Raw genomic sequence first — 25,796 nt, forward strand, 5'->3', positions numbered from 1 at the left:
AGGGATCATTTCACTGATACTGAGGTTAAAGAAGCAGGAAATAAAAACCAGGTTTCACCGTGGGAAAGGCCAGCAGAGCACAGCGATTGTGCTGGCTTCCAGCACCTCGCCTATAGAAGGAAATGAAGGGACGTGGGCAGTGTTGTTCGAGCACCACGAGCACGGCTGAACACAATCCCTTTAACCAGGGCATTATTGAATCCTGCAGGTAACAGAGCCAAGTGGTAGGCAAGTAAATCAGCGTTTGTGACTGCCTCATCTCACCTCTGCTAGTGAGAGAAATGCAGGGAAACATTTTATTGCTGCTCTAAAAACATCCTTTCCTGCTCTTGGTGCCACACAATCTAGTTCTGCTGTAAGGTAACATTCAGAAACCTGCTGTGAAAAGAGCAAAATTATCATTCTGGCATGGGAAGCTCCTCCTCATCTCCCATCTCATCTCGAGTGAGCTGGCTCAGCATCCAGCAGCATGGAATCACTGTGGCTCTGCTATGAGCAGCAGGAGCTTGCACTGCATTTCATTCCCTTCAGAGCTCCCGCGCTTGTTAATGCATTAAATAAGAACACCACTGCTGGCCATGCAGCCTGGCCATATTTAGGCCCAGGCCTTCTAACCGAGCCCAGGACAGACCAGCCCTCGTTAACAGTGCTGGGTGCAATCCCAACAGGTCTGGCTGCAGTGCCCTGCGGCAGCTCCGCAGCACGGCTGAGGCCAGACCCACACCACGGTGCACAGCAGCAGGGAGCCCTGTCCCAGTGCCACCGCCTTCTGCTTTTCAGAGGAGCCGAGTAACGTGAGGCCAGCATCTCCTCCTGTCACTGCCTCCAGGTCATGCATCCAGCTCCTCAGCTCTGTTTCCTTTTCTGCTGCTCTAACAACATCAATAAGTTGCTAACTGCACCCAGGCCGCTGCCACCAGTCCAGGAGCACTGACAATCTTTACAAAGCTAACATTTGGTTTTCCTAAATCGTAAGTCAAGCCCAACGACGAAGTCTACGCCGACCCAGCAGAAGAGGCCCATCTCGCACAGCGTCTCCTTGGGAGCCCTCCCCGGAGCTATCGGGTTCAGCCACGTGATTTACCCGCACTGGAACGAGGGAGAGAAACGGGGAGGCTGGGCTGGGCTGGGCTGGCTCCGCAGGCAAACAATTTGTTGGCTGCTGGGATTTCGTTTTTAGAAAGACAGCCCTCCCGGCCCACTGGAGCAGAACCCAGGCCATGCAGCTAGCTTTAACGATTTGCCAACCAGCACGTACGTGGCCCTTTTGTAAGAACCAGTCCCACAAAAAGCAGAGAGTGGATGTATGCGAGGGTGGGCATGGTTTCAGAAGGCTTCTGCAGCCTGGGCTGTGCTAGCTCCTGCTGCCAGCACAGCCAGCGTGAGGGCAGCTGGTCCTCAGAGCCTGCATGCTTTCAGTGCTGTAAAAACCTGGGATGCAAGAAATGGAAGTGCAATGCAAAACGCAGAGCACAGATTCCTGCACAACTCCTCCCCTCCCTCAGGGGGAAGGTGTCTGGGATTAGCGTTATTGTTGGAGTCCCTGTTACAACAACCACAGAAATACCAGCAGGGACAGCCTCCGCACGGCCGAGACACTGCCCCAGGTCAGCCCACACGCACTGACACCAGGGAGCTGTGTCACCGAGAACTCGGGACAGCCTCACTTCTGAACCATGTCACAGAGGGCTGCTTTTCATTACACTAAAGCTGGATGCAGTTTTAATGAGCTTTTCTAATTGTTCCCTTAATTAACCTCTTTCCTACCAAGGAGGATAAATGCAAATTGTATCAGGTAATCCTATTTAGAAACCGAGGCACATCAGTGCAGGATTGAAGCCTATGAGAACTGTACTTCTCCAGAAGATAAGCAGGACAAGACAGGCAGCCCAAGCAGAACCGAGCACGCTCTCACTAAGATTACTGTATATATTTGAAGTTATTTAAGCTGAATTAGACTATTTGATCCATGTCGCATGATTCCTATCAAAGATGCACAGCAATTACTACCACGGCTTAACATTTCCATCATGAGAAAACGATCAATGTGAAAGCACCGGTTAGACTCAACATACAAAGCATAATGAAGGTGACTGCTATTTCCAAAGGTGTCTTAAGATGCAACACTTTTAATCACCTTGGAAATTCCCAGCTGATTACAGAGCAATAAATTAACGGTCCACAAAAAGCTCTCGGTGACCTGCAGGCAGGAGGCAGCCTGCTTCGATTGCAGAAGTGCAGAGCTATCCTCGATAACCTGCTCCAGACAGGTCCAACCTGCGGTCCCAGGCCATATAAACCTCACCTATTGTATAAAACATGATGTAACTGTGTATGAGTGCATCTGAATTCCTTGTGGGAAAAGGATTCCCGTTCCTCTAGGATCCTTGCAAGGCAGGGAGAGTATCTGTCTTAAAACCAAGAACACATGAACGCACCAGGCTCCATAAATTGCATGGAAACAATTCTTGCCTTGTGAGATTGCAGGCAGGAGAAAGTCAAAGCAAACGGATTGCTGGCTCCCTGCTGCATGCCTGAGCTCACTGGACGCACGCTATATATACATCGGAGACCAAGGGCAGGAGGAGGAGTGCACATGCCACACATTGCTACAGCGACGTAATAAAAAAAAACATTGCTAGAAATGTTTGTTTGCTTTAAGTACGACAGAATTTCAAAAGTTTCCTGGACAAGCTCCTCACGCTGACAACACAGCACCCATGCTATTAGGCTTCCTTCATGTGGTGAACCAGTGACAGTGACCACAAGCATTTCATCTACGTAAGGCCTGAAAATAAAACGCTAGGGAACACTAGACTTTACATAAACATTCACCCCTAATGCAGGCTTCGGGGAAAATGGTTAGGGAAAAAAAAGGCTGCATGACAACTCCATACCCTGCATGACACCATAAAAACCAGAAATGTTCCTGCCCGCCCCCCCACTCCTCAAAGTGCCTTTTGCTCACAGATGCAAAGGGAATCGAGGTGCATTTGGCAAAAGGCAGTGCCAGAATCGGTAGAAATGGAGGCTATTCACTGATTTCTTTGTTAGAGCACCCTGCGTGCTGCTCCACACCAAATGGCTTCTGCTAAAATCTGTTTCACAAGGGCAAGAAAAGGCTGTTGAAGAGACTTAGAAAGGAGACAGGAAACGGAGCTGGATTCAGGGCTGTGCATTTACACTGCACAAAAGCACGGTGTCAAAATGGAGAAGACAAAGACCAGGAAGAAGCCAAGGTAAAATAGAGAAGCTTATACACATACACATGTATTTATATATATATATATATATAAATAACATCATTCTGGTTTATGATGCAAAGGGGAGTAACCAGAAGAGCTGTCACTCGAGTTGCCATCATTGAGCCAGCACCACGTCTGCCTCCTCCATCGTGCTGCAGTTTCTGGAAGCCGCTGCTCCTGCGAACACGCCCCGAGCACCCGTGCTAGGAGCAGTGCCAGGGCACAGGCTGAGCAAGAAACGTTTCGTGAGATGCTTCATTGAGAGTAACGCTTTTCGCCATCTGAATCAGAACTGAAACACGGGACTGTGGTTCCATTCAGAAAAATGAGTTAGGCATGGTCTCCCTCTGCTGCAACTGCCACCTTTTCTTTTTAAGCTCACAGCTACCGTTGGCACCCCCTGACCCTGACACCCTTCCCTCTGCCGCACCACACAAGGGGACAGCAGCTACGCCATACCCTACGAGGTCGTGGTCACGTCCCCAGCCAGTGCCCTGCTCAGATCCAGCAAACACTGACAGGCAGAGCTCTCACTACAGCACCAATTGCCATGGTGAAACAGAACCGTGTCATTACTAGCCAAAATTTGACTGAGGAGCCCCACAAAAGCCCTCCTAAGAGGTATTAAAATCCCCAACCGAACCGCACACACCAGCCTTTACTCTGTCCCCTCTAACTTCTCTGAAACCAACTCCTCACCAGTTCCATGCCATTCACCCAGAAGAACATCATATTAATCCCATGCACAAAGCTCCAAACACACGCCGGGTTTCTCAGCTCAAGTGAGAATTTGCCTTCAGTCACCTTTGTTAAGCCATTACCATTTCTAGTTATTTCAAGCTGACTTGATATCACCACAGGGTAAGAGAGATACTTCTCACTCTTTAATGCAAGGTGTAGGTAAACACCAAAATTTCAGTGTGCAGGCAGTGCATGCAGCTGCCTCCACAGAGAAGTGCCCCCATTACCTCCTGCAGCTAATTTTCCTGGTATTCTGTAATCAGCTAAGGGAAGAACAACGCGCTACCATCTATGAAAATCACGTTCCCATTAAGTCATAAATCCACTCCCTGCTCCTGCGATACCTTGAAGCTGTCTGAAAGGAGGTGCCTTGGCCAACATGAAAAGACTCACTGGGAAAGTTTACCCAAGATCAAACTAAATTTGGTTAGAAGGAGATAAGAGGTTGCTTCACTTACCTAAACACGTATCTAAGCCCTGAAGGCCTGCCCGTGGACAGATAAGCAAACTACCTGACCCAAGAGCAACTACCTCAGATTCACATTTCTTCCAAAACAAGGTGCGAATCACTGCTACGACCATTGCACAACAGGATTTGTTGCTTTGTGATGCTTCGCTCTGACCGTGGGGAGCCTGACCACAAACAACACATTTCAAAGCAACAAAAAAACACGAAACACAAAAAATTCAACTGCAAAATGCTTAGAAGGGCTCCTCCTCCACCCAACCCCTTTCAGTAAGGGAAATAGCCAAATCAATTTTCTCCAGCTTCTCCAAAAGGAAGCTAGCCCCTTGCTCCCCGATGGCAATAATCATCAGCAGCATTGTGCTCACAATGATTATTTTGCTGGAACTGCAGCTGTCTGAAGCAGCAAGGTAAGCAAAAGCATGAGCAACAAAACCACCTTTCAATCGCGAGTGAATTATAGTGAATATTATTTTGAAGGGATGTCATGAAACCATACAACAAGCTCTGTACAGCTGTCTTAGCTGTCACAGGAGATTATGTACTACTCACCCCTCCTTTACAACAAACTAATAATACCATCAGCCAACATTTCCTGTTCTCCCCCCCACACCTCAGGGATTTTTTATTTTTTTTTTTAAATAACATTTTCTGGCCAACACCAGTAAGAAACCTGCTTTATTGTCTACTTGGCTGGTGCTATCTGGATCCCAAATGAAAAAGTTAATTGCACCACAACTACAGAAGGAGTTCTGGAGGAGTGAAGACAAATAGGTTTTATTCTCCTAAGTCTAAATACACATTACAAAACAGGCATGCACCTATCACCGTGGCAATTTAAAAGTCATTCTGTTTGTTTTCTTCACATCTCTTTAGGCTAGGGGACACAGGCAGTGTAACTGCCAGGTTGTGAAGACTGCCTCGTCCATTTTGGAGGTTACCACAGTCTTAGAGCAATGACGTTTTCAGCGTTTGCTATTTCCCTTTCCACTGCACTACTGGTCTGACCAGATTTAACACAGAAATCCTACTGAAAGCTAACCCACAGAGTCCAGAGAAGTATCTGTAATGTGATTGTTGGTAAAATAACCTGCTGCTTTTACAAAGAGAGAACCGAGGGGCCTTTAGGTAAATGGTGAGGCCCCAAATCCACTGCTCCTTGACAAAGGCCACGGGGACACTTCGGTACATTTGTTCTTCCCGGGATGAACCAACTCAAGCCAAGATGAGGCAAGATGAGCACGTTGCCAGACAGCACCAGGACAAGGAAAAACTGTGGAACTCCCTGTGAACACACCTCTACTGTTATCCACTGCTGTTTAGTTAGAAGAAAAAACACTAACAGTGACTTCTGTACCTTAACATAACTGATGGAAAACTGGGATCACAAAGCACGGAGCTTATCTGCAGATAAAGGAGTACAGTGACCTCCGTAACCACCACAAAGACCGAGCAACCCATTGAAATGTCTGGTCATAGTTATTCTGTAAGGCACGATAGGAGTTTAGATCCAGGAGGACTGGTTTCTAACTTTAAAGTTACCACAAGTTTACAATTCACTTGCCTTGGATGCCTCGTAACACAATCACCGTGTGTTGTCCGTATTGTCCTGCTTAACATCACAGATACACGAAGGAGGTATGCCAGCTGGGACGGATCTGTAATTGTCTGTGTGCCCACGGGACTGAGGTCAGGCTTGAAATAAGGAGTTGAATTCAAGAGAGAGCGATCTTAATTCTACTTCACGAATTTCAGTTTTCTTCTGTTGGGAACTTTTTCCAGAAAAATGCCAGCAACCACTTCCATTGCCCTGTGACAGCAGATGTGTAACTCAACCTCACTGTCCCAGTCCTGGCATTTAGCTGCCTCCTAGCTGCCATGTCTGCACCAGACCTACCATCAAACTGCTTTTAGTAAAGGCAAACTCACTGGAAAGCAGTGAGCATTCCTCATAACCAGTCCAGTGGCATTAGCAGCAACTAGCCTTTAGCTCTGGATTACTGGAAGGATTTTCTGTCCTTCCCCACAAGGCAGCTGAGGTTGCTAGAAATCCTCCTCTGGCCACCCTGGGCTCACTGGGATGAGGCTAGCTTGGTGAAATTGTGGCTCGTGGATGGCTCACTGGTTCCTTCTTCCCTGAAAACCTCCCAAAATGACACTAATTACACCGCTCAATCTCATGCAGATCAACTTGAAACTGTTCCTCTGCTGCAAGGGGCTTTTCCTTTTCCCCCCTGCCATTCCTTCTCCTTGGCCAGTTCCTCCTAATGTAACCCCTGTGCCAGCAGCACCATCCAAACACCTGCGGAGCTGATACTCATTCTCTTTTTCGTTGGAGGGAACTGCCAGGCAGAGCAGCCCCCTGGCCTTGCCCTCCACGTGGCAGCACCGACACGAAGGAGGCGGAGGGGACGAAGGGAAGGAGGAGGTACCAGCAGCAGTGCTGCAGATTTCTGGCAGATAAGTAAAAAACAGAGTACGTAACCACAGGCTCAGATTTGAGCATCACATGATCCAAACAGCACCTTCTCCTCTCAGAGGACGAGATGCAGCTCATTCATTTTGAGAGAAACTCTGCTTTGTATCAGGTATGTCCCATCAGCTACCACGCCGATGCTTTAAGGCTGGAAATTTTCAAAAGTTCCTGAAACTGAAAAGTCATTTTTTTTTCCTTATTTCAGCTTAATTATTCGAAACCCAAAGCCAGTCAGCTGAGGCAAGACACCAGCAGCAGGAACAGAGCCGGGAAGTGTTTCCTGCATCCCGTACCCACGGCAATTCTCACAAGCAGCGTGTCAGGGCTCCAGGAGTGGGTTTTGTCGCCTCAAAGGGGACATGTGGGCTTCGTACGCTGTACGACACGTGCTTTTCAGCACCTCCACACTTCCAGAGTTTATTCACCCATTGTCCTCGAGGGAAGCAAGTACATTAAATGGCTGAACAAGGACAGCACATCAGAAAAAAATAAAACTGCCACTTGGTCACAGACACGACCTTTTCCTTGGGCTTCACGCTACCGCTTGCTTGGCACCATACACCGGGTAAGGGATTTTTTCCTTAATGAGAAGGCACCACAGGTTACACCGGGATTTGCCTAACACTGCATATTACCGTGTCTAAAATGAGGTTTCCAACACAGCCAGACAAGATTTCAAATGGGCAAAGAGCGTGTGCGGGCAAGTGTATCTATTTAAAACAAATACTACCAGCAGCATCAGGCAAAACCACAACTTATGAATAGCTATGCCTCTTAAAAGCACCAAGTAAATTAGCTATAATGACTGTTTCTATTGAGCTCAGTTGCACAGGGCTTCCCTTTATGCCATTTCATCAAGGCTCGCAAACGCACCGAGAAACGCTTCCCCACACAGGCACATTTTGAAACCTTCAGCAAGCCCCTCTGAAGAAAGTCATGTTTGCAGGAAAGTTTGGGCAAACTCTGGGATTCCCCTCATGGCCAGCACTGTGCATGCAGACGGACATGAACAGAATTTTTTTTGCAATCTTCACCCCTCTCCGGCCTCTGCAGACATCCCAGGTGGCTGCTGCCCATCCCAGGGAAACGGAGCCAGGCAGGTGGCGGAGGGGGAGAGGGTAAACACCCCCAGGCGGATCAGGAAGGCTAAAAAGGAAAAGAGATACCAGAAGCCCAACCCCACGAACATCAAAATACTGTTCTGGTTCACATATATCTTCCTTAAAAGCATAAAAGCATGCAGAAAATAGGCTGCTTTTTTTTTTTTTTTTTTTTTTTTTTTTTTTTTTTTTGAGGCTCTGATGACTAGATGTTGAAAGCAAAAGCTTCAGGAGGGTTTGCACTGAAACACCATGCTGGGCAACTTAAAAAACAATCGTTTTATTCTACGCAGCTTCCCTACAATTTCTGATAGGCTCTCTAGCAAGCCTTTTAATTGCTGTCAGAGAGCAAACTGATAAAACGAGCAACAACACCGCCAGGAACAATGGCAGTTAATTTTTCAAGTGAGAACACGCTAGGTTCTTCCACACTGGAGAATTAATAGCGAAGAACCAAGGGCTGTATTTTTATTTGTACATCCCTTACAACTCTTTAATGATGTTCTGGTTTTATTCTTTGAAAATTATTTGAGATGTCAGGCACAGCTTTACTTCAACATTCTCCCCTTTCAAGAATAAAGCACAGTACAGGAAAGGAAAAAAAAAACAAAACAACAACAACACAAAACACAAGATATTGCAGTTGCTTTTTTTTTTTTTTTTTTCTCTGTGTAATGAAATACCACAGCAAGGTCAGGGAATAAATTCAGTGAGTATGAAAACAGAATCTCGTAGAAGAGCAGGGAAGAATATCATGGCAACTGCTGAAAAGGGTGTTTCAATCAGGTGGTGGAGAGCCAGCAGGAGCGGTAGGAGGTTCCTCCTGTTGTCATCACCCTGCCCACGTTATGGATGGGTCTTGTCCAGATCCTATATCCCCAGCATCGTGGGACAGGTCTTACATTAAAGGTGCTCCAATACTAAAAACAAATCTACCAGAAGCTGCTCTGATCTCCTCCAGAAAGCTATCAGAGTGCAAAGGGACAAGAATCTGCAGTTTCTGAAAAATAACCTTCCTGAAACTTCTCCAGCAGAAGCCACTCTAAGCCAGCTCGTTGTGTCTCTTCATGCCTGCAAAAAGCTGAAAGATAACCTTGAAAAACCATAATTACCACTTATTTCTGAGCTCAGTGGAGCATCTGACTGGGTCAATCCACACCTGACTGGATCTGAATTCATCTATACATATAAAAAATAATAATTCTTTAAAAAATCTATGAACACTTACTGTAAAACTAATCCCGATGTAGGTCTGACAAATATTTCCAGACTGATTATAAATATGCAGGATGATATCAGAAAACAAGAATCAAGCCTTGCTATAGTCAAAAGAATATCCTCAGCAGGCTTTTTTAACAAATACCATTAAGGCAGATTATTTTTGGTGCTTGGGTCAGCGACTCTGCTAAAGCCCACCACCAAGACAACCTTGTTAAATACGTACGTCAATGAAAGATGGAAGTTACTTGATGCCTATCCACGAGGAACGGAGAAACAAAGAGGTGATACTATAATTGTACCTCAGTCAGTTTCACATTTCAAAACATTGGAGTCAGCTTCAAAATATGCCATTCACTCCAAATGAGGAGCGCCGGGCACGGGACTCACTATCGGAAGACGAATTCCTCTTCCCCTCCCAAGCACTCCCATTCCTTTAGAAACCAGCAAGCTGCAGCTCAGTGGCACGCAGGGAGGATGGCATGGAGCGCGGCCAGCCTTCAGCATCTGAAGGTCTAACTTGGCTGTGATTTTACATCCCTTTCAATTAATCTGCAGCATCAACAGTCACAGCGACTGGAGGGTTTTATTTGTATTATTTTCAAGGTCTCTGAAGGTGAGCTCTGGCCCCACTTCTAGCAGCTACAGAGGCTGCTCTGTTCCCCTCGGTACACCTTACTGTAAACAGCTCGGTGTTTCTGAGCAAACTGCTAAGATACAGTGCACTTTTTTTCCTGTGCGTGTCAGATGGGAAGCCACGTCTCAACCCACCACCGCCCCGCGTGTCAATTAGAGCCTCTCTCCTTTACCGGGCCTCTCGGTACAAAGGCAGCGCAGAAAACAACCTTTGCATTCGTGTGCAAACAGTTACCTGCGGAAGGCATCTAGGTAACTGTCTTTCGGATCTAAAATTAACCATAAAGCTGCTGTTTATTTTGAAGCCTGGCAATAAGGAGCTGTTTAAAGTGTCAGAAAGAGCGGCCTGAGGAAACCTCAGAACCTGGTGCGAACGCTTGCCACCGAAGAAGCGGGCTGGCACGAGGTGCAGGCGAAGCCTCTGTTTAAACAAGGCTGGCTGCCGGCCCCAGAAAGTTTCGCTATCAGCGCTGCAGATGGCTGATACGATCTGCAACACACAGCACACCCATTATGTTGTTTTGTTGTGTGTGTGGTTGTATACATAAAAATAACGATAGTTAAGAAACTCCGTGCAACACGCACGAGCCTCTGTGTGCCCACTGCTGCTGTAATCAGGTATTTTAGCCTGTAGAGGTCTAGATTGTATCTCAGCAATTTCTTTACCAAACACTAAATATCTGATCTTCAGAGAAAATGTAAATTATGTGCAGTACTGGGGGGGGCATCTGTCTCTTTCATCATCCAGTCTCATAACTGCAAAAGTCCCTTTCCACGCTGGGCTGATCAGTCAATTAAATTTCTTACCGTACTACCAGTATTTTATTTTTAAGTTTAAAGCCTGAAAATTATCAATATCTGTAATTTTTAAAACAAAGAAACTCTGACGTGCTACATATAGTGTTCCTCAAAAGCTAAACAGCCATTTAACCCCACTGTTTGCACGTAACAAAGAGGCTAGGAAACGCTGCTTTAGCTCAGAAAAGATGGATGGCTTCTTACGAACCTGCCTCTTTCTAGCTCTGATGTTTCTCTATTTTCATTTGAACTTATTTTCCTAAAAAGAGCGCTCACCTACCAGCCTTCCATTTTCAACCTCCTTGCCACCTGTACACCAGCACTGCCTATTAAGGGGTTTGTACCTAGCTTGGCCTTCACCCCACTGGCATGTTTTAAAGCCGGATCTCTCTCGTCACCTCGACAAAGCTCGTGGCCCCCTGCTCGAGAGCAGCGGGGTGATTTCCGCGCCCCGAGCTCAAGAGGAAGGAGCGTCAGCAGCATGCACGACCTTAGTTGAGCTCTCAGCACACCGTGCTGTGCCGACAGGGATCAGTCCCTCGCCACTGTGCCTTTGAACAGAAGCCTGTCTGATACGCCACGGCCTCAGACACGTGTGCAATTCCAATAACATCACCCGCGGCTGGAAATAGACGCAGATGTCCAGCCAGCCGCTCCCTCCTCCCAGCCTCCTTTATGTCAATAAATCTTAACCTGGCTGTTTGAGCAATGTTTAATCATAAACAGCTCTGAACAGGCTCCAGAACATAAACAAAGGTGAGTAGGAGCAAAAGCGGGGAGCCCAATCCCGAGACGCGGCTGTGGAGCCAGGCAGCAGGGCGCAGAGACTGGGAACTGCAGAGGAATGGGGCACGCACCTGGTGTTATCTCTGCCAGCCTTGTGCAACAACACTAAGCGTGCAGGACTGCTACCACAGGAGCATTTCAAGGATTAAATGTGTTAACAGTCTTGGTTCCCTTAAAAAATAATTAGATTGCTTAGAACACCCACTTCGATGCATGAAAATAAATTCCCCTCGTTGATCTCATCCCACTGCCATCTCCAGCGCAGTCAGCTCGGTTCCCTTCTGTGTTGCCAATCAAGCTAAAATTAACTCCTCTCCTCCTGCTCACCACACGTGCTAACGCCGGCGACGGCAGTGTGGGGCAGGAATTGCACCTTGCTTTAGGGAGCGAGGCGTGCTCGGGATTCGCAGGACCTCTCCTGGGATTTTAACCGCGCCACTTTGAGGGGCTGGGCAGCTCCCGATCAAATATTTCTGAATACCTTCCAGTCAATATTGGCCTCTTCTGATGGCCATGTGGAAGTGGCCGCTCCCATCCTGCTAAGCCAGGGCCCAGCTCAGAAGAACCAACACCACGCCTGTCACTCCTGCTTTGGCTTTGAAGAGTGGACATCTGCCTTAAGACAGGATTTCCACAAAGCCTCAGAGGTCTTTTCATTGGCCTGGAACAGTGAAGTTTGGGGCATCTTCTCGGGACGCAGAAATTCATTTTATAGGGGTTTCTCTCCGACAGCATCAGCAATAAGTATCTTGTCCTACTGTTCAGTTTTAGAGCTGATCCATTTTAGAGCCTAATGTGATTTTTCAAATGGGAAAAAAAAAAGCCAAATCAAAAATAAAATCCCAACCCCTATCAGATAACCACTAAACTAAAGTACAGATCAAATTGGCAGAAAAATGGAACAGAAGTAAAAAAAAACGAAAACATTGCGAAAATAAATATTCTTCAACGGTGTGCCTGTCAGCAGCCAAGGCTTTATGCAACAAAAACAAAGAAGAAAAACCAATACACACCACGATGGCAAACGAGGTTATTCCACCCTTCCCCACTGCTGCCCTACGAAGTAAATTCGGGCACACCAATGGCTCTGCCTGTGTTCTGCTGCCACCACCCTCGTCCTCCCTCAGCCAGCGGCAAGCCCTGTGCCTTCAGGCTTAATGGTAGACGCTGCAACAAGCCTTGGATCATGAGCAAGTTTGGCTCAGCATTCACCGAGGTCTCACAGCCATTCCTGCAGGAATTTGCAGGTCCTACAACCGGGGATATACGGGCAAACCACGTCTCCCAGGCTGAGGAGCACCAACACGCTGCACCCGGCTGCTTCAGCACCCTCAAGCATGAAATCGGGGCAGCACCGAGCACCCGGACCGACATCTGGTTTGTTTTCGGAGGTGTTGCAGCAACGGCGAGCCCCAGTTCCCTAACACATACACACGCCTGCCCGCAGGGAGTTTCTGCGCAGAAAGGACTGCCTGTTCCCCATTCATTCATCACGGGCAGAGTTTTTCCCCCCTCCAAGACAGCCCTCAAGATAAGAGCAGGAGCCTGGCTTCAATTGCACCGCAGCGCAGACCACAAGGGGTGACTCAGCACAGCCCGGCCACGACCAGTACCTCTCATTTCTTCCCTGCTTCTGCGAAACTTGAGAGCCGTTCTGAGCAGCTTTCCAAGCCTCTGCCGCTCACACCGATCTCGGTTAAAATTAAAAAGGTCAATATTAACTATTTTCCTTCTTTGCTCATCTTGGCAGAAACATTCGGCTAAGTACGTTTCTCCCTCAATCATAAACCACAATTAACACCTACCTCAGTGCCAAAAAAAGCCCCACCTGCACCCACGCTCTGGGGAACTTCCCCGTAACAGCTTCTACAAAGAGTTCTGTTTTCAATAAGAAATTAAGCAGCGCACCGAGAATTAAATATGTAGTGACAGCATGGAACGAGTGGCAGTGCCAGCGCTGGCCTCGACAAGTCGTGCTGGTTATTCATTTCCATACCTAACTCAACACCAAGATTTTTCAAACTTTGCTCAACTGCTGGGGAATTTCCAGCTTGCCGCAGCTCCTGCCCCTTCCACCACAGAAATTTGGCCATGCACAGCACGCAGCTTGTGTCCTATCCCCCTTTTCATGCCCCTTCCCAGCTTCCCAGTAAGACTCTTCCTTTATTACTACAGGTTTTTGAGTATTTTTATATCCCGGAGAAGTAGGAGAAACGCCCCATTTTTAAAGATCAATTCATAAAAATCTCTCAGTAACCATCCCGGAGAGGGGCACTTGTTTCAGCATCTCTGCTGGACGCACTCAAGCAGTTTGATTCTCATGTAAATCTCATTTGCAATGCCATCAACTTTCTTCTAATGGGCCATTCATCATCTTAGGGCTTGCTTTCAAGGAGCCAGCTGGTCTCCTTGAAAGGTCTCAGCAGCCACCTAGGAGACTTATTTCCAAAGCTAAGACCTACCTATAAACACATTAGCGAAGGCTGTGCAAAACAAAGTAACCTCAGTAAAGCTCAGGAAAAGATCTTAATTCCCACATACATATGCCAGAAAAAACTCGTGTGTGGGATGTTGCTAACCTTTGAATGCAGTCAGACTCTCGAAGAGGGCTCTAACACACAGAGCATGACTATGATGTATTTTCCTTTGAGGCTGGTTCAGTTCATTTAGAAAGTGATTTGGAAGGAGATAATGTACTATTTATGTACATTATAAAAAACGATCCATATGGACTCAGACTTTGCAAAATGTTCACTCGAGTCCGTTCCTCTCCCTCCGAAGACATTTCACAACCCATTCAATGCCCAGTAGAGGAAGCCAGGATTAGCCTTAAAGGCTGCTCCGAGGGTAATTTAGATGTTTTAAAAGCTGGCATCTTTTGGACTCGGAGCCAAATAAGCATTTGGGGCATCAGAGAGCATCCCTCACACATATGTCTACAAAGTGACACCCACCTGCAGCCTCTGTAAATACTGACATTGGAAATGAAGGTTAGAAGAGGATCCCAGGCACAGCTTGGTACGACAAAGCCTTCCTACTGAAGAAGCAGAAAAAATTCCTCCTGCTGTGGCTTGTTTTAAGGAAAAGGTATACTGGAGACTGGCTTGGGAAAGACCACCTAGCAGGACACGGCCAAGATGACAAACAGCAAAAAATAATCCCAAGAATGTTCAAGTATTTTAAATCCTGACAGCAAATAGGGCCATACTGAGGAGTTTCTTCCTTGAAAATAATTTAATCTACTAAAGTGACAGACTTGCGCAAAAAGACAGGACATAGGTAAGCTGCCCCCACGAGGGTTTCATTACCTTAAAGCAGGACATTTTAAAGAGTTAACTTGTCCTATTACCAGCATACTTTGCTGCACCCCTCCGTCCCCCTGCTTCCTATAGTATATAGGGCTAAGGAAACGTTTTACTTTGGTGCATGTATCTGACCTGGAAGCTTCACACGAACTTCATAGCTTGTAATACCAGCTTTTTGAGGAAGAGGACTACAGCCTCTTTCTGCTATCGATTATTTGGTCGATTCTCACACTTGCTTTACTTTCTGGTGAAGCACAAAGCAAGATGAAAGCGAGAAGAAACCGAATCACGTGGAAAAGAGGATGCACCCACATGTCACCCAGAGACCTCAGATTTAGTATCGCCATTCATCAAAAAAATTGTCTCCCGAGTTCATTTGAGGCTCAGTTTGCAGCAGAGCGCTGATCTGGGCCACTCGGCTGTAAACAGACCACGTGTACGTCTGAACTACGTGACTGCACCGATTTCTAACAGCCGGTTTGCAGACGCCTTGTTTACACAAAACACTCACAAAAAAATAACTGTGCTAGCAGCACATGTACTGAACCAGTGCACATCAGGAATATTCTCCTAAGACCTCCTGCACCTGAAGAAAACATCAGCGCTTGCTTTAATACTCCATAAAGAAAGGCAGCAGCAGCAAAGCACGTGCCAGCCTTTGACTTCCTTCGCAGGTCTTACCAGGGCACAAAAGAGTTTCATTACGGCTTGTTTCATTAGCCAGTGTCTAAGGGAGACGTGGTAGAAGAACAGAGATAATAATTATACAGCCAAACGGCCAAGACAGAAGGAGGCAAAGCCACCCAATTGCCAGGCTTGTTGACAGTCAACACCCCTTTACACATGATGGGCTGGCAGCCAAGCCAAGATACACCACCTTACGCAAGCCGTGAAACAATTAAAAAAAAAAAAAAAAAGATCAATAAGTAAATAGCAGTTGGCACATCTCCGACACCAAGAGCCTGCCCTCGCTGGTTTGGACTGCGCTCAAGCTGAGTACGGAAAGCAAAACCATTTCTGGCCTACCCATCAGGTGGAAACAAAATTTGCTTTCTCTGTCTGGTTCTTTTCTCCTCCCACACCATCAGGATTTTGAGTGTTTAAAGAGTCCAGAGTTCTTGTGCCCTGGAGAGAGGAAAGGCCTTCAGTTGCTCAAGAACAAATCCTTTAGCAAGTGCACAAACTGGCTCTGCAGGGAGTCTGGTCTTGCTTAGTCAAAATGCTGGTGGCTTCCGTCCGTGGCCTTAAGGGAGACAGAAGATTAAAACAGTTTGTGTGGGAAGACTTCCCAAGGCTCTCTTTAAAGTGGCATGAAGCAGAAAAAAGGGGCATAGCTGTAACACCGCGTTTCAGAGAAGGGGAGGGATGCCTCTACCACTCCGCTTATGCCACACGTTTTTGTGTCCCCTTTCTGCCCCAGAAGATGGAGTGCATTGTAGGTGCACGTGGAGAGACGCAGGCTCTTCTGCTCGACGGCTCTTGATACAGGCTAAGTGATAATAACGTGCCTTAAGTTTCCTTCCACTTATCCTCCTCTGCTAATCACGCAGCACGTATTAACAGAACCAAAGACTGTTCAGCTCTGCTCCCTCAGCTGAGGTGGAATTCCCAATTCCCCTCTGCGTTATTTCTCGGTAACTGTCAGGGTGTCATCAAACAACAGGAAAATTACCTATCTGCTGCGCTGAGAGGCGGGAGAAAAACACCGAAACAAATTGGAGCGCGCACGCACACACAACAAATGACAGCCCGAGAAATTAAACTCCCTTTTGAATCACTAAAAATAGAGTGGGTAAGGGAGGGAAGGGACTATCAATCACATCTTACTGAGAGTTGCTGAATATTCAAAGAACAGGCTTCTGACAGAGGGCTCTCCAAAGACTGCTTGAAATTTTTATGATAAGAAATGTACAAAGATGAGAAAAAAGGCACAGCAGTCTAATGAAGAGCAAAACACACAAGCCAGAAGTGAATACAGAGTATTAATTAGGCCATTAAGACCCTTAAATGCCCAATAAAATATGTATTTCATAAAAATTAAGTGCCGTGCAAAAGTAATGCACACATGCATTTTATTGAGCTGTTCTGAAGGAGCTAAAGACATAAATCACTTGCAAAAAAACATTTATGGACAAGAGTGAACAGACGTTAGTAGAACTGCATCTGTATCATGAGAACAGAGAATATACTGCTGCAAAGAAATTTTCACTCATTTACCTAAGATCAGTGCTACGTCTAATTACAGGCAGCCTGCAGTCAACTGGAGTGGGGAAACTTATACTCAAAAAAAAGCTATTCAGTGATTAATATGGAACTAGCCACTGAAGTGAACAAATGCATCAAGACCATAAAATCCTTTGTACTCACTATTAGTCAATTAAACAAATAATCTGGAAGTACGTTAAGGTGTCTTGTCATAGCCCACGCAATCAGGAGACAAAAGAACTGCTCGAACCTCTTCACCTTACCGATTCCTTTGGATCATGGCCACTAAACAAACCTGTAATTCCCCACACCTCCAGCTCCCCGTATTTCTCGGGCTGCTACATCAGGGCCCACCAGCCACTTCTATTTTAAATGTTTTAAACCAACATTTAAAAGCTGCCCAAGCTAACCGGCCAGAAAGCACTGAACAAGCTCTTACAGCATTTAGCGCCTGTCCCTGGCATATAAAATTGTCAAATGACAAAGACTTTAACCACCTAACCCACTCTGGGAAGCGTATTTAGCCTCCTTTTTTTGTTTGTTTGGTGCTGCTCCCCCTGTAAGCAGGAATCCAGAAGCAGATATCCCAGCCGTAAGTCTGCAGCCTTAGGAAAACCTTCAGGGGCTGATGCATGGAGCGAAGCCAGCTGGAGGTAAGTGTCAGATCGCAGACAGGCACCAAGTCCCTTACCAGCACCAAGCAGCCTGTGTCCTTGTTCCCCCAGCACCAGAGCTCGGCTCCCCCAAGGCACACTGCAGCTCGCCCCGCTCCAGCCTCCAGAAGCTGCAGAAAGTCGGGTCGATGGCAGACACCAAGTGCTACACGTGGGCCAGCAATAAGAGTTTATTTGTATGTCATGAGTAGTAAATTCAAGTAGTTTCCTGTTCTTTACCAACATCCTGTTGCCACATCTACTCCTCCAGGAAACTGCAACACCGAGCAAGAGAATTTGGCGTTGCACACAACAGCTCGGACGCCAAATGGCTATCGGAGCACTGTTACTAGGAGCTTGCTTACAAAGAAAACAACCATGTCAGGCTGGTCCCCATCTATACTTCCAGTTCGTCGGTGGAAGGCTGTGTCCCATTTTCTGAAATTAAACAAAAAAAAAAAAAAAAAGGTTCTTCTGATCTGTTGCCTGAAGTCAAAACAGGAACTCTGCAGTGGGGATGCTCACACAACTGGCACCAAAATAACTAAGATGTGAATTACTAAAGATCTCATGATTTTTATTCCAGTGTTTGTAAGAACAAAACCCCTTACACTCATTCATCCCCTAGACGTCTGTACACAGACGGCAACTGGAAGCATCCCCCAGTCAGCCGAGCGTTCATGTCAGGATCGAGAGTTTGCGAACACAGAAGTTACACCAGCACAACTCCAATCCATGTTACAGCCTCAGCCTTTACAGCTGAGATCTGCACAAGAACACACAGGACAAGCGCGGCGTGTTCTGGTTAGATTAATCTTTTCATCATCAACACATCAGCTAAACTGAACCCAGCTTGGTTTAAAGGAATCCCCAAGAGAGCAGACACCGAGTTTTGCATGGCATTAGTTTACATTCGCAGCCTGACTTCCAGCACTGCTATTTTTGAATCAACAAATCGAGCACCAGTCTCACTTAATGAGAAACTTTCCTTAAACATTTAATATAACCCACGACAAATTGAGGCGCGTAGCTAGGAATTATTACTCGACATTAATTCCGTAATTAAAATAAAGCAGCCCTTTATCACAGCCTTGCTGCGCAACAAAAAAAACCTGTTCCGTCTTTGAAATCAGCACATGAGAAATGTCAGATAAAGAACCAAGACAGCAAACCTTTTAAGAATTTCTAGCAAGAGCAAAACCACCATCCACTAGCTGTAGCAAAGCAAACGATGCATTTAGAACAAAGGAAAAAATACTGTTGTAAATGCAGATTACGCAATCTTTAAGAACTAAAAGTGCATGAGGAGTTAACAGAGCCAACAGACACGCAGCATTTCAGAAACGAGCAGTTCTGCAGCCGTGGTTATGTGGTCAAAGCACTTCCTTGGCACGCGAACGCAGGGCTCGCAGTTCCCTCCGAGCTGTAAGGATACCCACACTCGCACCCACCGTGATGGCATCGTCCTAACCACAAGAATGGAGGCCGAGTGGTTAGTGAGGTCATCAAAACACTGACACGCTGTGCACATCTCCATTTTTTGAGATCGGGTCAATTTTTACTTGAACCGGAGCCTCGGGTTCCTGGCTAACAGCCTGCCCCGTCTCCCTCAGGAGGGGGAATGGGAAGACTGCTGGATCCAGCTCTCAGTTTTTGGTTCCTGGACCCCAACCGCAGCAACACCGCCGCTGCCCACAGCATTTTGTGGGCTCAGCACCTCGATATCTGCTCGGAGCACTGCGCTATTTATTTGTGTCAAGTTTATTAAGTGCCTAGCAAAATGCCATTATAAATAAAGCAGCATGCGAAGAGCACGCAGAGTAAGTTTTCAATTTATAATGGGGCTCATCCGCATAATAGATTTTATTTTTAACTCCACGGTTTAATTTTATACATCCATATATTTACTTCCCTTGTATTTTACTCTTCGACTAAAAAATAAAAATAAAAAAATACTCCATTCACCCTTTCCTAAATGCTACAAGAACTTCAGGTTTTAAAACTTTTTTACGCTTATAAATCTCAGGCTGAAAATATCAGCTTACACCGAAAAACACCAACTTGCAGCTCCATTAACAGCTCTATGGCAAAGCTACAGAACGGGCGCAAAAGCAATAAGCAAATACCCCATGAAACGCTCGCAGACAAGCACCATTTTCCAATCTATTGAGCTTCCAGTTCAGAAAGCTCAAGTGCTATTATCGGGCTACGCTCGATCAACATTTGCAGTTTTTAGTCAATAGGACTTTTGTACTTCGGAGCATTTGAAAACCTGACCCATAGCTGCTTAAAATTCAGGTTAGCAAGCTTAAACTTTCAACTTCTGTTTCAGTTCCTTCGCTTCTTGGGGTGGAAGACGCTTATTTTAGTTATTGGAAGTCTCTAACTTCTTACTGTCACTTCTTTTAAAAATTGAGTCATTTCTGAAGATTGCAAAGAAAAATTAAACAATCCAATGTCAGCCTGATCCTGCAGACACATGATTACACGGTAAATTTGAAGCTGTACCAAACAGGACTGTGGTGTAACCATTAAATAATATTCAGAAAAAAAGTACAGTTTGAATTGTAAAGTCTGTGCACTAACACCTATCTTTATTTTTTCCCTTCCTATTTTTGACAATATTATTGTCCTCAGCAGGAAAAATTACTCCAGCCAGTGATTTCAGCTTTATCTCAAGTTTTTGCTTGTATCAATAGTTTAAAAATCCAGTGCTTACCCTAACTGATAGTCTTGATTTTTTTAATATAAAAATCACCAGCATTTCTCTACAGATTTCCAGCCTCCACTAGCATAGCTAAAAGGAGTTTCTAGCGATCCTTACTTTTATTTAAAGCACTTATTCTCAGTGTAAGTACTTCCATGATTTCATCTTGATTTATTTGTAATGCCTGCTGTAGTGCGACACTCATGTTAATTAAATAGATGAAGGGGGCTTTGGCTGGACTGCCGGCCCTCCACTCTTCTACCCGCTTTGTTTCTATCTGTCATTAACCTCTAGGAAATGCCCTTCTTGTTGGTCGTTACTGTTTAATTACACTTCACGGTTATGTCATCACATCTGCGAAATATAATCTTCCATAACAACACAGCTGTGCAACACGACACTCCTGCCCGGCAGTGAAATGCTGCTCACAGATTATTACACGTACACAGCGCGGGGATGGAGGAAGTGATACGAAACTTTTCCAAGGCCCTTGATTTCGAACGGGTCTATTGTTTTAGGAGGTACGGAGAGTCTTCAGAAAGAAACATCTCAGAACTCTTCCTCTTTCTTCCCTTCCCCACTCCTCCCTGCAAAATCTTCTGTAAATTTCAGGAATAATTACTTCTAGACTCACCAGAGGGCTGACAGCACAGAAATGTTTATGCAGAGTGAGTGAAATGGAAAGAAACAGAATTTGCGAGTCCAGGATTTATTTTGTATAGTATGAATTACATCTGAAAGACATTTTTTCCGTGGAATCCTCTGCTTCCATTCATGATCTCGTGATCCACAATCATCTCCTTTGCTTGTAATATCAAAGCAATGGCTGTACTCAGAGAAGAAATTGGACTTTGTGTATTTTTGCTATCCTTTACTAGAAGGTGAAAAAAAAAAGGGGACAGCTATTCAAACAAGCATTTCTTCAAAGTTCAACAGCAAGCATTCCCCGTATCACAAGGGGCTCCCATCTAAGTCACTGAGTTGAGCAGCCATTAATTTCTAAAATTTAATATAAACTGTACATTCTACGGGCAGATGGAGATACGTGGCTGCACCAAACAGGACTGTAATGTTACCAGAAAACGATACTCACAAAAAAAGTGTAGTTTGAATTGTAAAGTCTGTGTACTGAGACCCATCCTTATTTTTATTCCTCCTATCTTTGACAACATTAGTTGGCTAGCAACAAGCATACGGACTGCAGAAAAGAAATGGCAGCGACCAATGCTTTGTTTTGCTTATGTGGTGGGTGTGTGTTCGTGGGGGGAGCGAGGGTGTGACTGGGAGGGAGTTGTCTGATTTTTCAAACACCGGGATAGCACTGGACAGGAGAATAGGTTTAAGCCTCAATAGAAGCTGTGTATTACAAGATTTGATAGGATTTTTTTTTTTCCCTGGTCTTGATTACAAACCCTTGCCCAGCCAGGAAAAGAAAAGGAGTTGTTTACCTGCTAGAAGCAAGGGGGCAAATTCCTTTAGATTGATGCAAAACATTTTCCTACTCCAGAACTCAGAAAGGGAGGGGCATGGAGTTTATTTATGTAGCTCAAACAGTGACCAAGCAAAGAGGATGGCTTACTGAGCAGTGTTCCTAACTGCACGTTGAACTCCTCCCTTTGAACTGATGAAGAAGGAAAATTGCCATTCCCACACCAGAAGTCGTGAGCAAATGGAAGCGGGGGGAATAAGCAACCAATTTGCTGCCTGAGAGAGTTTTCGAGCACAATGCTTATGATTAACCAAATGAAGAAACAGAACGACAGGGAGAAGAGAGCTTGCACAAATAAACCCTGGACCAGAGGGAACAAAACAACAGAACTGCCCTGGGCTTTGGGTGGTCTTGTTTTACAAAGCAAGATTAATTAAACAGACACTAAAGGACATCTCTTTTAGAAAATGAAACACGTTACAAACCAAAACGCCTTGGAGAGCGAGCAGCTAGGGAGTTATAACTAAATTACTAAGTACAAAATGAAGCAGCCTGCAGAGGAAATGAGTAATTAAAAAACCCTCCCCTGAGCAACAGGCTGGCGAGAGAGGGATAACTCCGGGACCCTTGCGCTGGAGGTGAGCGGTACCAAAGCCAAACGCTGGCAGCTGAAAACAGATGCTTTATACAAGCAACAAAAGGCACAGAAATATCGCTCCCCGCCTTTAAGGGGGGGTTTGCTCGGGGATCACAGCAGACACAGCCTGCCCAGCGGGGCCTGAAGAGATGCACGCAGGAATTACATCACCCACCGCCGCCACGCTGCCACCTCCGGGGTGAAGCGCTGCAGTAGTTGGACAGTGCTCAGCAACCGTAAACAGTGTTTTCAGGGGAAGAAATAGATCGGCGTCGACCTCATCCTTCTTTCTGTGCTTTCCCCAAACAAGAAAGCTTATCTGAAACAGAACGCAGACAACAACAACCTCCCCGCTAGCACCAAAACCACTCCTGCAGCCTTCTCTCCGTTGTAACCAAAGCAAAGGTACCCGAGGTAGCTGCTCTCCAGGGGTCCCGGTGGGCAGCACCACCCCTGGCCACCAGCCCTGTGGGACGGGACACCACTCCCTGTTTTGCTGTTGCCCCGTAGAGACACGGAGAACAACACACAACTTGCCAACCCTAAAATAAGCACTTAGGCGAAGCGGTTTTCCAACTTTTTCCACTAGAACTTTTTCCAGGGAAGACAAACCCTGAGCGTAGCAAGTTTCAGCCCACTGGTGAGAGCCTCCCAGTTTACCTTCTGGGAGACCCTGAAAGGCCAGCGGTCGAACGTGAGCCTGGTGACAGGCAGAACCACCATGGGGGGGAGAGGCACCCTACGACAACGGGGTCATGCTTCATCCCCAGACATGGTTCCCTCCGAGTGACCCTGATGCACGTCCCCCTTCATGCTTGCAGATGCCCAGGAAGGCGAGGACACCCTTTGCAGACCTGCTGCCCTGTCACCTGGCTCTTCGGTGGGTGGACATCCCTCACCGCCACCTCGTGTCCCCCATCAGGTGGGTGAGGACACCCGTAGCGTGCCCCTCACCCTTCGAAGCTTTATTGACACGAGGGGTCCCTCACCACCCCCTCACACCCCCTGCAAGCTGCAGACAGCCTCAAGACCACCTCCTTCAGCAGCAGCCCCTCAGCGGGCAGCGAGACCCCCACCTCGGACAGAGGCCGCCCCTCTCATCACCACCCCAACCCCCCTTCCCCAGCAGACCCCAGGCGGGGCAGAGCCCCCTGCCCACCCTCCCTCACCTCCTCCACGTGGGCGGGGACCCCCTCAGGACCCTCCCAAGGGGGCTCACCCCGCAGAGGCCGACCCCTCTCCCTCTCCCCCTTTCTCCCCGACCCTTCGGGCTTCCCGGAGGGGACCGCGGGGGGGCGCCGCCCCCGGCCCAGCCCCACTCACTGCGGCGGGAGCAGCAGGGCCGGGCCGCCGCGGCGCTGGAAGGCTCCGTCCACGAAGACGCCGTTCTTGCCGAGGCAGCGCAGGTAGAAGTGCGGCTCCTGGAAGCTGAGCTGCAGGTGCCGCCGGGAGATGAAGCTGGAGTGCCCCATGTTGACGTCCACCGAGCCCTGCGACGAGTTGCGGCCTATGGTGACGGCCGGCTGCCGCATGAGGAACTCGAACTCGCGGCCCTGCAGCCGAGCCAGCACCGGCCCGGAGGAGGAGGTGGTGGTGGCGGAGGAGGAGGAGGAGGAGGCGGCGGAGGCAGCAGCGGCAGCAGCGGGCGGCCCGGCCGGGGGCGGCGGCGGCCCGGGAGGGGGCGCCGCGGCGGGGCTGCAGGGCGCCGAGCGCAGCGCCAGCAGAGCCCGCGCCCCGCTGCTGTCCTCCCCGACTTCGGCCATGTTCCCAGGCACGGAGCGAGCCAGCGTGCCGGCCTCCGGGGCGGAGCCGGCGGGGCGGACGGGAGGAGGGGAAGCGGGGCGGAGCGGGAGCCGAGCCGAGCCGAGCCCCGCTGCCTGCCTTCCCCAGCCTCCCCGCCAGCCCCGCCGGCCGGGCCGGGCCCCGGCACCACAGCGCTTTGTGGAGGCCGGGAGGGGGCTCGCAGCGCCGCCTGCAGGGCCCCGGCGCGATCGCTGCCGGGCCTCGGTTGGTGCCTCTCGGGGAGAGGGCCCCGAAGCGCCGTTATTCGGGGCAGGTGGCCCGGGGCCCGCTTTAGGGCCCGGGGGGCGGAGGGTGCGGGGCCGCAGACCCCCCCCCTCAGGTGGCTCTGTCACCCCCAAGGGGGTTCAATCCCCCCTCAGGTGGCTCAGTCCCCTCCAAGGTGGCCCAGACACTCCTAAAGGGGCTCAGCCCCCCCTGCTTCAGGTGGCTCAGACACCTCCCAGGGGGCTCAGATCCCCCGTCAGGTAGCTCAGACCTCCTTCAGGTTACCCCCCATCCGCTCTCATCCCCCTATTTCTTCCCCCTGGAGAGGATGACAAGGAAAAAACGCCAACAGTGGGCTCCGTGCATTGAAGCAGCACCCAGAGGGGCTGCCCATGTCCATTTTGGGGCCCCCGGTTTCCTACAGAGGTCCCGTGTAGGGGGGGACCCCCCTGGCCTTCCCTGCCTCGCATGGCCCTGGGCCCCCAGAGGGCTGCCACACTTCAGGCTGGCTTACACCTGGTGAGACTGCCCGGCATCACCCCTAACCATTATACAGCTACACGGGGATTTAATTCCAACACAATCGTGATCCCCTGGACTGTCTGCCAAGGGGGAAACATCCCTGGTACACTGAGGTGGGAGTTTAAAAACTAGGCTTTATACACACACAGTTCTTCAGTGTAAGGGAGTGTGTGTGTATGGGGTTTGTTTAAGCTTTCATTACACTACTAATTAAAATTACCTTTTATTTTCTATTTTTCCCCAAGTTATTTATATTACCTACTTAATAAAGGTCATGTTCTTTGCAACACCACATCTCTGGATCATGCATACTCTACTGGTTAGGATATTGAGATTGAAAAGGTAAAACTTTTCTGCATAGGCAAACCAGTGACACTTTGCAGAATCCCAAATTATTAAGTAACCAGAAAATACAATACATTTGAAAATCTTGAGAGACGGAACAGCCATAATTACTTATTGGTTTGGCTCACGTGGGAAGTGTGGCAGCTTTTAGCAAGGCCGCTCAACGGCTTAGAGGAGATGGGAAAAAATAATCCCATAACCGGTCAAAAGTGCAGAGCAAATTTCAGATATGAAGACTGTAATTAAACGAGCTGGAATTGGTCCAGGACAACAAGGTTAACATCCCCGTTCCTGGAACATCTTCCCTGAGATGTTTAATGACTACTGAGCAGTCGGGACCTGAGTTAGACATCTCACCCGAGACATTGTCTTCAGCTAGAGTGCCCTTTGCCACTACAGTTCAATACCAGTAGAGAGGAAGAAAGACCAGTGCCACCTAAAAAAACCCAACCAATATCACTTCCTATGCAGCAGTGTTTGCTTTCTGGGACTCAGCTGAGCCTGACACAGCAAAGGATCA

At 47.7% G+C, this 25,796-nt stretch overlaps 1 protein-coding gene across 2 annotated transcripts in view; it reads right to left on the bottom strand.

Annotated features, from left to right (window-relative positions):
* The window catches only part of FOXK1 (forkhead box K1), a 46,562-nt gene extending 22,252 nt beyond the window's left edge, over positions 1-24,310 (bottom strand). The window contains exon 1 of one of the 2 annotated variants that reach the window (XM_035340093.1): positions 23,726-24,310. In XM_035340093.1, the coding sequence (XP_035195984.1) occupies positions 23,726-24,165 (440 nt within the window). In that variant the 5' untranslated portion in view covers positions 24,166-24,310. The remainder of the gene's footprint in view (positions 1-23,725) is intronic. The other variant, XM_035340094.1, reaches the window with a different exon arrangement.
* Between the last annotated feature and the right edge of the window lie 1,486 nt (positions 24,311-25,796).

Source organism: Oxyura jamaicensis, chromosome 14, assembly GCF_011077185.1.
Source record: "Oxyura jamaicensis isolate SHBP4307 breed ruddy duck chromosome 14, BPBGC_Ojam_1.0, whole genome shotgun sequence".
NCBI lineage: Eukaryota > Metazoa > Chordata > Aves > Anseriformes > Anatidae > Oxyura > Oxyura jamaicensis.